The sequence below is a fragment of the Eleutherodactylus coqui genome, chromosome 1 (genome assembly GCF_035609145.1).
Source record: "Eleutherodactylus coqui strain aEleCoq1 chromosome 1, aEleCoq1.hap1, whole genome shotgun sequence".
Classification (NCBI taxonomy): domain Eukaryota; kingdom Metazoa; phylum Chordata; class Amphibia; order Anura; family Eleutherodactylidae; genus Eleutherodactylus; species Eleutherodactylus coqui.
In genome coordinates, this window is record NC_089837.1 from 351,651,039 (window position 1) to 351,665,028 (window position 13,990).

The following is a 13,990-nucleotide window of genomic DNA, read 5'->3' on the forward strand; positions in this document are numbered from 1 at the left end:
ACAATGCTGCAGTGTTCACTGCAGAAGTGCCGCGGGGCAGAGGGCTTCCATTGACTTCAATGGAAACTGCCTGTGCATAACCGGCACAAATTTGCAACCAATTTCCGCTCGTGGAGAAACAATGGCGTTTTGCCATTGAATGCTATGGGGTGGTATTTGCCTCGCAGTCCAGAGGCAGGAACCCTCTGCGGACTCCACAATGCAAATCCGCCTGTGTGCAGGAGGCCTAACAAGAGTGAAGAGCTTCTGGTGTGTCATTTTTTTTGCTTGCTTCTTTCAGTTCCATGCAGCATGCATTTCAAAACTATTCTTTCTCTCCCCTCGGTTCACATTGAAGCTGGTCATTTACCCACTAAAAATCATCTCTGTTTCTAGTAGTTTTTGCTTCTCATCACGTGTCAGCGAGTCGGATGGTGTCTGCGGATAGCCAGGTTGTCTTTCTTGTTGCTTTTTTGCATAGTATATTTTCGTTTGCTGTTTCATTAGTAATGCTTTTAATTTCCTTCCATAGTGCATTTGGCTCTTTTTGAAAGGTATTAAGCAATTCAAAATGATTTTTTACTTCTACTGCATAAGCGAGAGGCATTGAGTCAGTGTTCAATGCTGCTGCTGTTTTTCTGCGATTGCAAAAATGTAGTTTAATTTTGGCAACAAGCAGCTGGTGGTCAGAGCCACAATTTATGCCTAGGAACATTTTTGCCGCTAGAACTGAACTTTTCTGCTTTTGGGGGCAGAAGATGTAATCGATTTAGAATCATAGAGTTGGAAGGGACCTCCAGGGTCATCTGGTCCAACCCCCTGCTCAATGCAGGATTGACTAAATGTCTGTAAAGCCTCTGTTTGAACACTTCAATTGAAGGAGAACTCACCACCTCCCGTGGTAATCTGTTCCACTCATTGATCACACTCACTGTCAGAAAGTTTTTTCTAATATCTAATCTGTGTCTTCTCCCTTTGAGTTTCATCCCATCGCTTCTAGTCTTTCCTTGTACAAATGAGAATAGAGCTAATCCCTCTGCACTGTGACAGCCCTTCAGATATTTGTAGACCACTATTAAGTCTCCTCTCAGCCTTCTTTTTTGCAAGCTAAACATTCCCAGATCCTTTAACCATTCCTCATAGGGCATGATTTACAGACCGCTCACCATCTTGGTAACTCTTCTCTGAACTTGCTCCAGTTTGTCTATGTCATTTTAAAGTGGGCTGTCCAGAACTGGACATAGTATTCCAGATGAGGTCTGACTAAGGAAGACTAGAGGGGGATAATTACCTCACGTGATCTACACTCTATGCTTCTCTTAATACATTCCAGAATTGTGTTTGCCTTTTTGGCTGCTGCATCACATTGTTGACTCATGTTCAGTCTATGATCTATGAGTATATCCAGGTCTTTTTCGCATGTGCTGCTTAGCCCAATTCCTCCCTTCTGTAGAGTTGTAGACGCCTGAATCCCCCCCCCCCGCCCGTAGGTGAGCGAACGCCTGAATCCCCTCCCATCCGTAGCTGAGTGGACACTTGAATCCCCCCCCCATCCGTAGCTGAGCATACGCCTGAATCCCCTCCCATCCGTAGGTGAGCAGACACCTGAATCCTCTTCATCCGTAGGTGAGCAGACACCTGAATCTCCTCCCATCCGTACGTGAGGGGACACCTGAATCCTCTTCATCCGTAGATAAGTGGAAGCCTGAATATCCTCCCTTCTGTAGGTATGTGGACGCCTGAATCCCCTCCCATCCATAGGTGAGTGGACGCCTGAATTCCCTCCCTTCCGCCGATGTGCGGATGCCTGAATCCATGTCTTGTTTAGTGTGTGGGGTGAGCATGCGACATCTGTGTGTTGTGCACCGATGGGGTTTAGCGTACATCTGTCTACTTCTGTCTTTTTTCCTACTTTCCATCTAGCGACAGAATAGGCCCTTAGGTATGAGATGCAGGGCCATTCTTGTCAGGATGATTGCCATGCTTGTAGGCAAGGTCCTCTCACTCAAAAATTGCTAGGGATAACTTTCCCTTTTATGTTTGTCAGTGTGGTCCTTTTTAGACTGTTATGTCTGGTGTGAACCCCTATCTGCAATCGTTTGTGCAGGCAATGTGAATAAGCCCTGCACCAATGTAACATCCTCCAATGTGTTTAAAACGGTTTTGCAGGGATGGAATGAAATGTTATTTTCCAGCCTCTAAACTTATGTACATTCAGCCAAGCTGGAACATCAATTACAATTGCTATTATTAGACAATTACTAAACTAAACAGAGAAGGCCCAAAATAGTACAGTGTTCTTAGATCACATTATATTTTATCCATAACACATTTAGCCTTAGCAGTTTCTATGAGGAAGGAATAGTTCAATCCAAGTGTAGAAATAGAGTTGTCTAGGCCACAATTCATACTTTAATCCATATGAGATAAGCCAAATATTAAAACATTTATATAGCTAATCAAAATTATTCAACCCCCATTGTTGTAAATTAGGTTTATTTGCCAAAATTACAATTTTTTTGCCGTTTTCAAAAAAAACAAAAACAAGCAACCGAACACTAACAATTTAAATAGCTTAACACAACTAATATAATAAGGGATTCCTCCAAATTCAACATAAAATGCCACTTTCTTTTAATGATTACTGCAGTCTGGGAATTATTCAACCCCTTTATGACAAGTGTCTTTAGTACTTAGTAGAGCACCTTTTTGCTGTTATGACCCGCTGTAAACATGATGCATAGCCAGACACCAGCTTTTGACAGTGTTCCTGCGGAATCTTAGCTCATTCCTCATAAGCAATGGACTCCAGTTCACTAATATTCTTGAGTTTGCATGCTGCAACCAACTTCTTCAAATCCCACCAAAGATTTTCTATGGGGCTCAAGTCAGGCAACTGTAGTGGTCACACCAAAATCTTCTTTTTTTGAAACAAAGCCTTGGAGTACTTTGAGGTATACTTGGGATCATTGTCTTGTTGGAAAGTTCAATGATGCCCATGCAGAAACCTGAAATACTAGCAGTTCAGTCTAAACAGCAGTCATTCAGTTCTGAACAACTGTTTGCTTTTAGTGAATGGAGGCGGGCGGGGGAGATCGATCCCTGGCCCGCTCTGCTTGCATGCCGGCAGCGCTCTGAGCGATGCCAGCGATACTCGCTCCTGTGTAACAGCACAGGAGCGAACATCACTGGGATGCACTATCAGGCATCGTAAAGAGCCTTTACATGGTACACAGGGAAATTGGGGCTGAGCAGGGGGGAGGGCTTAGTACAGACAGAACTGACAGAGCAGCAAATACGACCATAAATAGTAAAATGAATACAAAACACCCAACCATATAAACTGTATGACAATGAATGCAAGAAGTCTGATCAGTAAAGTGGTTGAGCTTGAAGCGAGAATGTCTGAAGAAAACTACGATATAGTAGGAATAACGGAAACATGGCTTGATGAAGAATGCGACTGGACGGTGAATTTACAGGGTTACAACCTCTTCAGAAGGGACCGTGGAAATCGGAAAGGGGGAGAGGTAGGTCTTTATGTTAAATTCTACTTAATGCCGAGACTACGAGAAGATATAGGTGTAGGAGATGAACACACGGAATCTTTAGGTTTATTTGCCAAAATTACAATTTTTTTGCTGTTTTCAAAATAAAAACAAGCAATCGAACACCAACAATTCAAATAGATTAACACAACTAATATAATAAGGGATTCCTCCAAATTCAACATAAAATGCCACTTTTTTTTAATGATTACTGCAGTCTGGGAATTATTCAACCCCTTTACGACAAGTGTCTTTAGTACTTAGTAGAGCACCTTTTTGCTGAAATACTAGCAGTTCAGTCTAAACAGCAGTCATTCAGTTCTGAACGACTGTTTGCTTATAGTGAATGGAGGCGAGCGGGGGAAGATCGATCCCTGGCCTGCTCTGCCTCCATGGCGGCAGCGCTCTTTATGGGTAGAAATACAGGGAGGGAAAACTAATAAAATCCCGATAGGAGTTTTTTTTTTTTTACTTCGTTTTATTAGCAGATTGCACACAGTTATTACAATCAATTCCATATAATATATTTCTCATTTGTTCTGTATCGTACATCACAATTTAGTAATGCAGCTTAACATTTAAAATAAAAACCTTTAACGTGCTGGTACATTGTGTATTTGTGTGTTTATTTCTTCCTCATTTGTTTTCCAAGATTGTATTTATGCAGCTTATAACGTATTGTGCGAGTTTGTCCATAAACCCCATACTTTTTCAAATCTATCTGGGCATCCTCTGTGCTGATAGATCACCTTTTCATAGGGGATTATAGTATTAACTAACCTCATCCAGTATAGTATCTCTATGATAAATATCTTATCATGGGTCCACACCTCCTTATCCATTGGACGCAGCTAAACTCTCTCCCTCTCTCTTTTTTTCCAATTCCTATAGGAGTCTATGGAAGCTTCTGCAATTTCTGGTCCAAAGATAGGTCAAGACTAGAGATGAGCGAGCACGCTCGGATAAGGCAGTTACTCGAGGGAGCATCGCTCTTCGAGTAATTGCATTCTTGTCTGAGCAGGCTTTGGGAGGGCATCTCTGTCTCTTTTCTCCCCGCAATCCCCCACCGCTCCACCCTGCTCGGACGGGAATGCAGTTACTCACCAAGAGCTTGTATAATTGGTATACTTTGATAACACTGCTCATTAAACCACATACTATTACTAAGAATACTCTGCAGAAAAAAAAAAGCAAAAAATATTTTCGAACAGAAAAAAACAAACACTTTAACCTCATAACTGTGCTCTTGAATCAGATTCACAGCTGGAAGCTGGGCAAATATTTTGAGCTGGTGTTCGAACAGTAATATGATTGTAAGGCACATAATAATAATCATTTCATTTCAAAGTTGGATTTGTGCACAAAGGAAAGCTCCATATGAAACCTCACACCCTGTATGTACATCAGATAAAGTTACATTATTTTTATTATAATACCTATATACTGAAACAATAGCAAACTGATCTCTACAGTGCATCATCAAATGGGCATAGTAATGCAGAAAACGAAATCTGCCCACAGCTTTTAGTATAATATCTGAGAAAGGAAGCATTGTCCGATTCATGAAGACAAAATATAGGCACATGCATCTATTAAATGGACTTAAGCTGGAAGTCCTATGAATACTATGGCAATTAAATGGCAGAAGATCAAGAATGGATGAGGATGTACCGCAGAGAGGGGCTGGACCAATATCTGGAACCTGTCTTTTCTTAGCCAATCGAGGAAGCCGTTTGGCTGCTGACATGTGACAGCTAGTCAGGGAGAAGATTAAAGGCGGGAGAAGATTAGAGAGGGGGCATAGTTCAGGAAACTACATTGTTTTATAGGAAAACTATCACTGTAGCAGATGCAGCAGAGTTTAAAAGAGTTTTCTCAAGACTTACAATTGCTACACAACCACTCTGTGCTTTCTGGTTGCTGCTGACCAGGTCATGTGACTACTACAGCCAATCACTGCCTACAGAAAGTTACTGTTGTGGCCAGCGATTGGCTACAGCAGTCACATGTCCTGGTCAGGAGCAACCAGAAAGCACAGAGTGGTTGTGAAGCAATTGTAAGCAGTACGAAAATCACTTTACCATGATTTTTAAAATATTATGATATCTATCTGTGACAGTTTATTTACTCTTTCAATTGTTTTACAATGGGTTTTGTGTTAAGATCAGAGAATAATAGTTTAATGGTTAAAGGTTCATTTACACGCAACAATTATAGCTCAAAATTCATTCAAAAGAACGAGTTAGCATAATAATCGTTAGGTGTAAATGCAAAGCCATCGTGCACAATTTGTTCATTTTTTGCAGAGTTTCAGCCTGCATAAAAATGGCTGTTAGTTTATTTGCTTTGTGCTTTGTTTAAATGGCATTCTTTCAGTCTTTGAAAGACTGAACAACTTCAGGGGAGGGCTGATTGTTTGCCTTTTCAAAACACAATGACTACTTGTTTACGCATGCTGACAGATGGCAATGGCTTTTTTCACATTAAATAAAATCCTGCTGGCCTTAGATTCCTCACATAAACAAACACCCACCATGAGGGAAATTGAGAGGATTTCAAATGATTATCTGGAATTTTAAATGCTCATGATTTCTATGAAACAAAAGTTGTTAATTCCTTCAGTCATTTGTTCATTCAAACGATAATAGTTATGTGTAAATGGGACTTTAAGATAACTATCTGTGAAAAGTTACCTTATCACAGACAATTGTACAAAACTAGTACATCTATATTATCTGTACTACGGCTGATATTACCGTTAACGTCACAATGGAAGCCATTATGGAGCTCTATTTATGTAGCCAATATGGCAGTTATTGGTACTCCCTATGGCTTTGGACACTATGGCGGTGGGCAAGAAGCCAGTATATAGAGGTGCAAGCTTTGGTAACACTATGGAAATTGTGACTGGCATTACTGAGATTTGGAAACAATCAATATCAGTCTTGATCAGGTGTTACTTACATAGTATTTGTCGTCACTTTGATTGTAAGCTAGTTTCACAACACCGTAGGAGCCCTAGAAATAGAAAAGATATTTAACATAACAGCATCATATTCCAAATACGATCATTTAGCATGACACATGTGTAAGATAAAGATTTGCCAGGTCTAAGAGACTGCTAGAGTGCCACCACCCAAGCCCTGTCACTGTAGTTGGACGTCAGCACTCAGGCACCAGGTCCCAACACAAAGTATTATCTCTTTTGTGGCTCACCTGTCTGAAGTAAATAATCAGTAATAGTTCTCTGTGAAAAGTTATAAAAACTCTACAAAACACAATTGTGAATTCTACTTGAAGAATCGGTTTCAGGACTGTGGTTAGCAGTTCAGGTCATCACTAAATGCTATTGTAGCACATAATATATAATACTACAGTAACATGTAAACCATTTACATAATTAATATTTTTAATCTGTTACATAATCTTCACTTCTATAATCCCTAGCTCCATATTTCCATGTTTCAAACCTATTTTCCATATCTGTATCCCTAATTTCCAGTGCTAAACACTTAAGGCCCTTTTAAATGGCCGAAAATGAGCGATAATCGTAGCATGTAAACGCGGACATCGTGCACTTTTCGTTTGAACGATCGATTTTGCTTTACTTAAAATCTATCGTTCAGCTGCTGAAAGACTGAGCAAATATATTCTGAATGTATTTCGCTCATCTTTCAATAGACTGTTCTTCCCATGGCACGTTTACACTAGCCACAAGGAGAACAATGGAATGTGTTGGCATCCAGGTGGAGAACAATGGAATGGGCATGTGTTTAAACACAAGCTGGGCTCTGCAAACAACTTGTAGAGGTCCTTTTACGTGCAAATGAAGATGATAAAGTGTTAATGGCCATTAATACTTTATGCAAATCGATCACTAAATCTTTCAGTTGTTTAAGTGTAAAAGGGCCTTTACTCCGGTTTCCCCATTTCTTGAAGGACTTAAATAATCTGCCTCACACATATATACATATTAACAGATTTTTGTCTAACTGTAGGCTTCACGATCTTGTGCTAAAACTGTGGACTTATAGTATATCTTTTATGGTGTTGTTTTATGGTTCCAAATCATTAATCTGAGCATCTCTGAATTAGCGCATCTTACAAAGATAGGGCATCCGAGTGCAAACGTGTCTGTCGGTTCCGTGTTGTGCGCGAAGAAAGGACCTGTCCTAACTTTGCTGCATGCTTTCCATAAGCTCCTATGGGAGCCTTGAAAGCACGCACCTCAGATCATGTGAACAGGCCACTTCTCGTAACATGAAGTAGCCCATTCACGCGATCTTTTCAGCACTATAGCAGCGCTCTTTTCTCGCTAACAGCGTGAAAAAAACGCTCGTCTGAACGAGCCCTTATTGTGTTTTTTTGGGGAGGTGAAATAAACAAAAATAAAATTTTGTCAGCGTTTTTCAATTTTCTTTATAGCGTTTGCTATGTATGATACAAAGTATGTTGGATTTATTGTACAGGTCATTATGGATGCGACAATACCAAACATTTGTTTTCTTTATTTCAAAAAAGAGGATAAAAGTATGCAAAAATGGGTTTTGTTTTTTTTCTTACAATTTAAAAAAAATATTTTTATTTATATTTTTTTATGTCCCTGCAGGGGAACTTGCACCTTGGACCCCATGATCGCTCTGATAATACATGATTGCTTCTGAGCCTGCAACATCCATGTGCACCCATTTGAGGTAAACCTTTCCCTGTCGGGACGCAAGCTTACGTCTGGGGGTGAGAAGGGGTTAAAGGCATATTCTGGTTGTCAAGTGAATTCTCAAAAATTACAGATATAAAAGTTGTTCGTGCCATATTGATGCCCAGCTATTCATGGGTATAAATCACACAGCCATTATCTTCTTACCCCTATCCTCAAGTTCTGATGTTTCCCCACGTTGCTATTTTCCAAGATGGCCGTCGCATCCCTGCTAACTTGCAGCTTGAAACTACATTTACCCCAGTTCTCCGCTCTGTACTTGCACCTTGTACTTTCGTCCCCACTAAGCGCTGCCTTGCCATTGATCAGCAGTCCTGTCCCAAGAGCTGAATAGAACAATAAGCCATCCTGGTCGTTCCTACAGAGTAAGCCCGACATGTAGTGCTGGAGTGTCTGCAGATCATATCTAGGGCACCCTGGGAATAAACACTTCTGAAGTACCAGGAGAAGGTGATGGTTTATAGAACTGAAGACGCAAAATCCAAAGCAGAACCACATTGCGAACTGTAATAACATTAGATTATCGTTCATCTGACAGCAACTTTGTGCAACCGGAATACAACTTTAAGGCCTTCACATAATTAAGTGTTAAACTTTCTAGCACTGAGAACCAAGAAGAAACAAACAATTATTCCTATGGCACATGGCCAAGGTGACAGGCATTCCGCAGCCGAGGAAGCTCTTGCTGCGAGCTTTTTAAATCTGTAATTGTTGGTAGAGCGGACCAAAGATGCAGCATCATGAGAATAGAGCGGGTTATACTAATCACCCAGGCAGTCAGTGCCAGATGTAATGGAAGAGAGAAAGCGGCAGGAACATTCAGGTTCACATCTGTGGAGTCATGGAGACAGGAGAAGTACTTTACATCTTTAGCCTTAGCAATGGGTGTTGCGTACTTGTGTGCGCCTGTGCATGTCTTTTGGTAGTTTGTGCATGCGCAAAAAAACTCACAACCATGCTCCCATCATTGAAATGGGCAATTACCGTAAGTTAATTAGTTCGATATGTGCTATTTCCATGTGAAAATGAGCAGGAAAATAAAATGCGTGACCAAAATACGCTTATGTGAACAAACCCAATTAAATCAATGGGTTCTATTAACTACATATTGCGCGTGCAGACCCATTTTGTTTGTGCAAAAACAAAACGCAGCATGCTCTATTTTCCTGGACATTCGCACATAAAAATAGCACATATTGAATTAATTCACTTAACACCTTAAGGACTCATTCACATGGGCGTGAAAATCACGCAGAAGATAGCAGCGCCAAAAAAAAAATCACAGCAAAATTGCGTGAATGGAAGATTTTCCAGGATCAAGTCCTGAACCTCATTAGTGTGAACATTGCCCATTCACACATTGGGAGTAGTGTGTTGCAGAAAGAATGCGCTATTGATAGAGAGCACACAAAACCTTCAGCTCACTACAAACACCCATGTGACACTCTTCATCAGCACTCACTGCTGCTAATTAGAGATGAGCGAGCGTACTCGGTTCGGGTGTTTTTGGACTCGAGCACCGCTTTTTCCGAGTAACTGACTACTCGGACGAAAAGATTCGGGGGGTGACGGGGGGCGGGGAGTGGCATGGTGGAGCGGGGGGGGGGGGGGTAACAGTGGGGAACAGGGGGGAGCTCTCTCTCAACCGACGTGCCCTGCGCATCCGCCGAGCCGAAGAAAAAAGATCCAGCCGCGACGGAGAGAAGATGAAGCCGCGGCGAAGGGAAGATCCGGAGCGGGCGAGAGGTGAGTTTATTCTTATTTTCAGCGCTCATGTCCGCGGGGCAGGAGGGACCCGTAGCGGGCCTGATTTTCCCCGTGGACATGAGGCCTTAGGTGACGTGCCCCACGCATGCGCCGGCGCGAAGAAAAAAGATCCGGCCGCGACGGACAGAAGATGGCGTAGCAGGTCCCTCCTTCCCCCGAGGACATGAGGGCTGAAAATGAGAATAAATAAGAATAAACTTACCTCCCGCCCGCTCCGGATCTCCTTTTCGCTGCGGCGTCATCTTCTCTCCGTCTCGGCCGGATCTTTTTTCTTCGGCTCGGTGGATGCGCAGGATGACCTCGGTGACGTGCCCTGCGCATGCGCCGGCCCGAGGAAAAAAGATCCGGCCGCGACGTAGAGAAGATGGCGCCGTGGCGAAGAGAAGAACCGGACCGGGTGAGTAAATTCTGATTTGGAAAATGGAGCATGGTCCAGATTTTTTCATGCTCCATTTTTTTTTAAAATCACTTTTATTGACCATCCGTGGGTATTTATCTACCCGCGGGTGGTCAATGCATCCCTATGGGATGCGGATCCGCGTGCGGGAGAAGAGTAAGGCCTCATGTCCACGGGGAAAATCAGATCCGCTGCAGATTCTCCATGGAGAATCTGCAGCGGGTCCCTCCTGCCCCGCGGACATGAGCGCTGAAAATAACAATAAATGAGAATAAACTCACCTCCCATCCGCTCCGTTTCTTCTCTTCGCTGCGGCGTCATCTTCTCTCGTCGCGGCCGGATCTCCTTTCTTCGGCTCGGCGGATGTGCATGATGACGTCGGTGACGTGCCCTGCGCATGCGCCGGGCCGAAGCAAAATGATCCGGCCGCGACTGAGAGAAGATGGCGCCGCGCCGAAGAGAAGAACCGGAGCGTGTGAGTAAAATATGATTTTTGTCTCCCGCGGATCCGGACGGCTTCCATAGGCTTCAATAGAAGCCCGCGGGAGCCGTCCCCGCGGGAGACCCGCATGAAAATGGAGCATGGTCCAGATTTTTCCATGCTCCATTTTTTTTAAAATCACTTTTATTGACCACCCGCGGGTATTTATCTACCCGCGGGTGGTCAATGCATCCCTATGGGGTGCGGATCCGCGCGCGGGAGAAGAGTTAAAATCCGCTGCGGATTTTAATTCTTATTTTGCCCGTGGACATGAGCCCTTAAAATCCGCTGCGGATTTTAACTCTTCTTTTGCCCGGCCTCATGTCCACGGGGAAAATCAGATCCGCTGCGGATTTGGGCTGCGGATGAGCTTAAAATTGTATTTTATTGCATGCGGGTGACATGCGGATGCGTTTTTTTTCACGCGTGTATGTACGCAGATGCAATTTTTACGTTGGAGGTGTTTTGCCCACTTTACCCCAACTCCTAGTACTTTCTCCACCTCCCAGCCTTGAAATCTGCAGCGGATCTCCCGCACCCATTTAATTCACATTTAATATCCGCAGCGGATCTCCTGCACCCATAGAGATCAATGGGGGCCATCCGGAGCATGATCCGCACTTAAATGGAGCATGGGGCGTTTTTTTTCATGCACCGGAAATTTTTAAATCACTTTTCGTTCAATATATTTTTATTGGTTTCACAAAATAAGCAAGACAGAGAAAAACATTTATGATGTCTCAGTTTGCTATTAGATCAATTTAACAATAAGACGTAATAAATCTTAACTGGAAAAGTGTACTACTTGTCTGTGAAATTTTGTACGGTAAACAAACAGGGGGAGGGGGTAAGATGGGAGTGGGTAGAGGGGGGTTGGTGCGGAGGAGGGGAGATCGGTTGGGGACTCCAGGATTATTGTTTCTGGCTATAGATATAGTTTGGTCAAGTTACACACACCTCCCTGAATGTAGCCAACCAGCGAATAAGGGTGTGCTCCGGATGTCTATCCATGTTGCCCATGTATGATAGAATTTGTCATGACCCGACGGGTCGTCCGAGAGCCTCAGTCTCTCCATGCGTTCTATTTCATCCATCGCCCCCACCCAGGCGCTTCTAGGTATTTCTATTCCTTGTTTCCAAAACCTGGGAATCGATTGTCTCGTGGCCATGATGAAGAATTTCAATAGTCCTTTTTTGAGGGAGGGGGCGCCTTCCGGCGGGATGGACAATAGTGCCAACTCGGGTGTCAGGGTCAGAGATTCCCTGCTCACCCTCTCGTATAAGCACTTCACGTCCTGCCATATGGAAGTGACCATGGGACATCCCCACCATATGTGGAGCATTGAGCCCACGTCTGCCCTGCAGCGCCAACAGGTGTTCGGGGTCGCTGGAAAGAGGGTGTGTAGTCTCTCCGGGGTCATATACCACCGTGAAAGAATTTTAAAGTTTAGCTCCTGTAGTTTGCTGGCTATGGACATCTTATGTGTGAATTGGAACGCCTTGTTCCAGAGCTCCCCGGGAAATGAACTACCCAAGGCTTCCTCCCACGCACCCAACCACCTGGGGAGATGGTTGTCAAGCTTTTCCTTTAGTAACTGGTCGTATAGCAGTGAGACCGTATGTCTGGGTATTTCCGAGGCACAGCATAATCTCTCGAAAGGGGTAAGGCTCTCGCTCCAGCCCCCCTCTGGTTTTATTCTCTCCAGGTAGCTGCAAACCTGAAGGTATTGCATCCATGAGCCCGGGGGAGCTCCCGTGTCCCCCCCAGATCCACCAGTCCTCGTATACCCCCAGAGTCCACCACATTCCCCACCCTGGGCTCCGTCCCCGGTGGCAGGAACCCCAAGTTATGGGAAGATATTGTTGCTGCGAGCTGTGGGTTACCCACTAGTGGAGTCAGGGGTCCCTGGACCGACATCTTGCACCCCCCCCGCCACGCCCCCATGAGTGTGTTCATCAGGGCTGATGTCTCTATGTTCCTCCGGCTGACCTTCCCCGGAATCCAAAACACTCCCCTCGTCTCACATGTGTTGTTTTCGTTTTCAATTTGTACCCAACATTTGTCTGATCTATAATGGAATAGGTCCAGTATGAGGGTTCTCATTGCCGCTTTGTGGTATAGGCGAAAGTCTGGAAGTCCCCCACCCCCCTTCTCCTTTCGTTTAGTTAGGCTCTTATAGCTGAGTTTTAAATCACTTTTAAATACCATCCGTGGTTATTTATCTACCTGCGGGTGTCCAATGCTTGCCTATGGGGCGCGGATCCGCGTCCGGGAAAAACGCTGTGGATTTTAAATAACAATTATCCCGTGGACAGGAGGCCTAAGGCCTCATGTCCACAGGGAAAATGAGGCCCGCTACGGATTCTACATGGAGAATCCGTAGTGGGTCCCTCCTGCCCCGCGGACATGAGCGCTGAAAACAGGAATTTAAAAGAATGAACTCACCCGCAGCGGGCCGGGAGGGTCTTCTCTTCCTCACGGCCGGATCTTCTTTTTCGGCCGGCGGATGAACTCGGCACGTCGGCGGGACGTCGCCGGCGGGACGCGCGCGCGCATGCGCCGGGCACATCCGCCGAGCTAAAGCAAGAAAGATCCAGCCGTGAGGAAGAGAAGACCCTCCTGGCCCGCTGCGGGTGATTTAATTCTTATTTTAGGTCTCCCGCGGATCTGGACGGCTTCCATAGGCTTCAATAGAAGCCTGCGGGAGCCGTCCCCGCGGGAGACCCGCACGAAAATGGAGCATGGTCCAGATTTTTTCATGCTCCATTTAAAAAAAAATCACTTTTATTGACCATCCGCGGGTATTTATCTACCCGCGGGTGGTCAATGCATCCCTATGGGGTGCGGATCCGCGTGCGGGAGAAGAGTTAAAATCCGCTGCGGATTTTAATTCTTCTTTTGCCCGTGGACATGAGGCCTAAGGCCTCTTGTCCACGGGGAAAATCAGGCCCGCTACGGATTCTCCATGGAGAATCCGTAGCGGGTCCCTCCTGCCCCGCGGACATGAGACATAAAAATAAGAATTAACTCACCTCTCGAACGCTCCGGATCTTCCCTTCGCCGCGGCTTCATCTTCTCTCCGTCGCGGCCGGATCTTCTT

The 13,990-nt window shown here is 44.5% G+C and overlaps 1 protein-coding gene across 3 annotated transcripts in view; it reads right to left on the reverse strand.

Annotated features, from left to right (window-relative positions):
* CAMKK1 (calcium/calmodulin dependent protein kinase kinase 1) overlaps positions 1-13,990 on the reverse strand; it is a 204,229-nt gene that overhangs the window by 100,189 nt on the left and 90,050 nt on the right. For all 3 annotated transcript variants that reach the window (XM_066576900.1, XM_066576892.1, XM_066576908.1), the window contains exon 4: positions 6,492-6,545. In XM_066576900.1, coding sequence (XP_066432997.1) covers positions 6,492-6,545 — 54 coding nt within the window. The remainder of the gene's footprint in view (positions 1-6,491; positions 6,546-13,990) is intronic.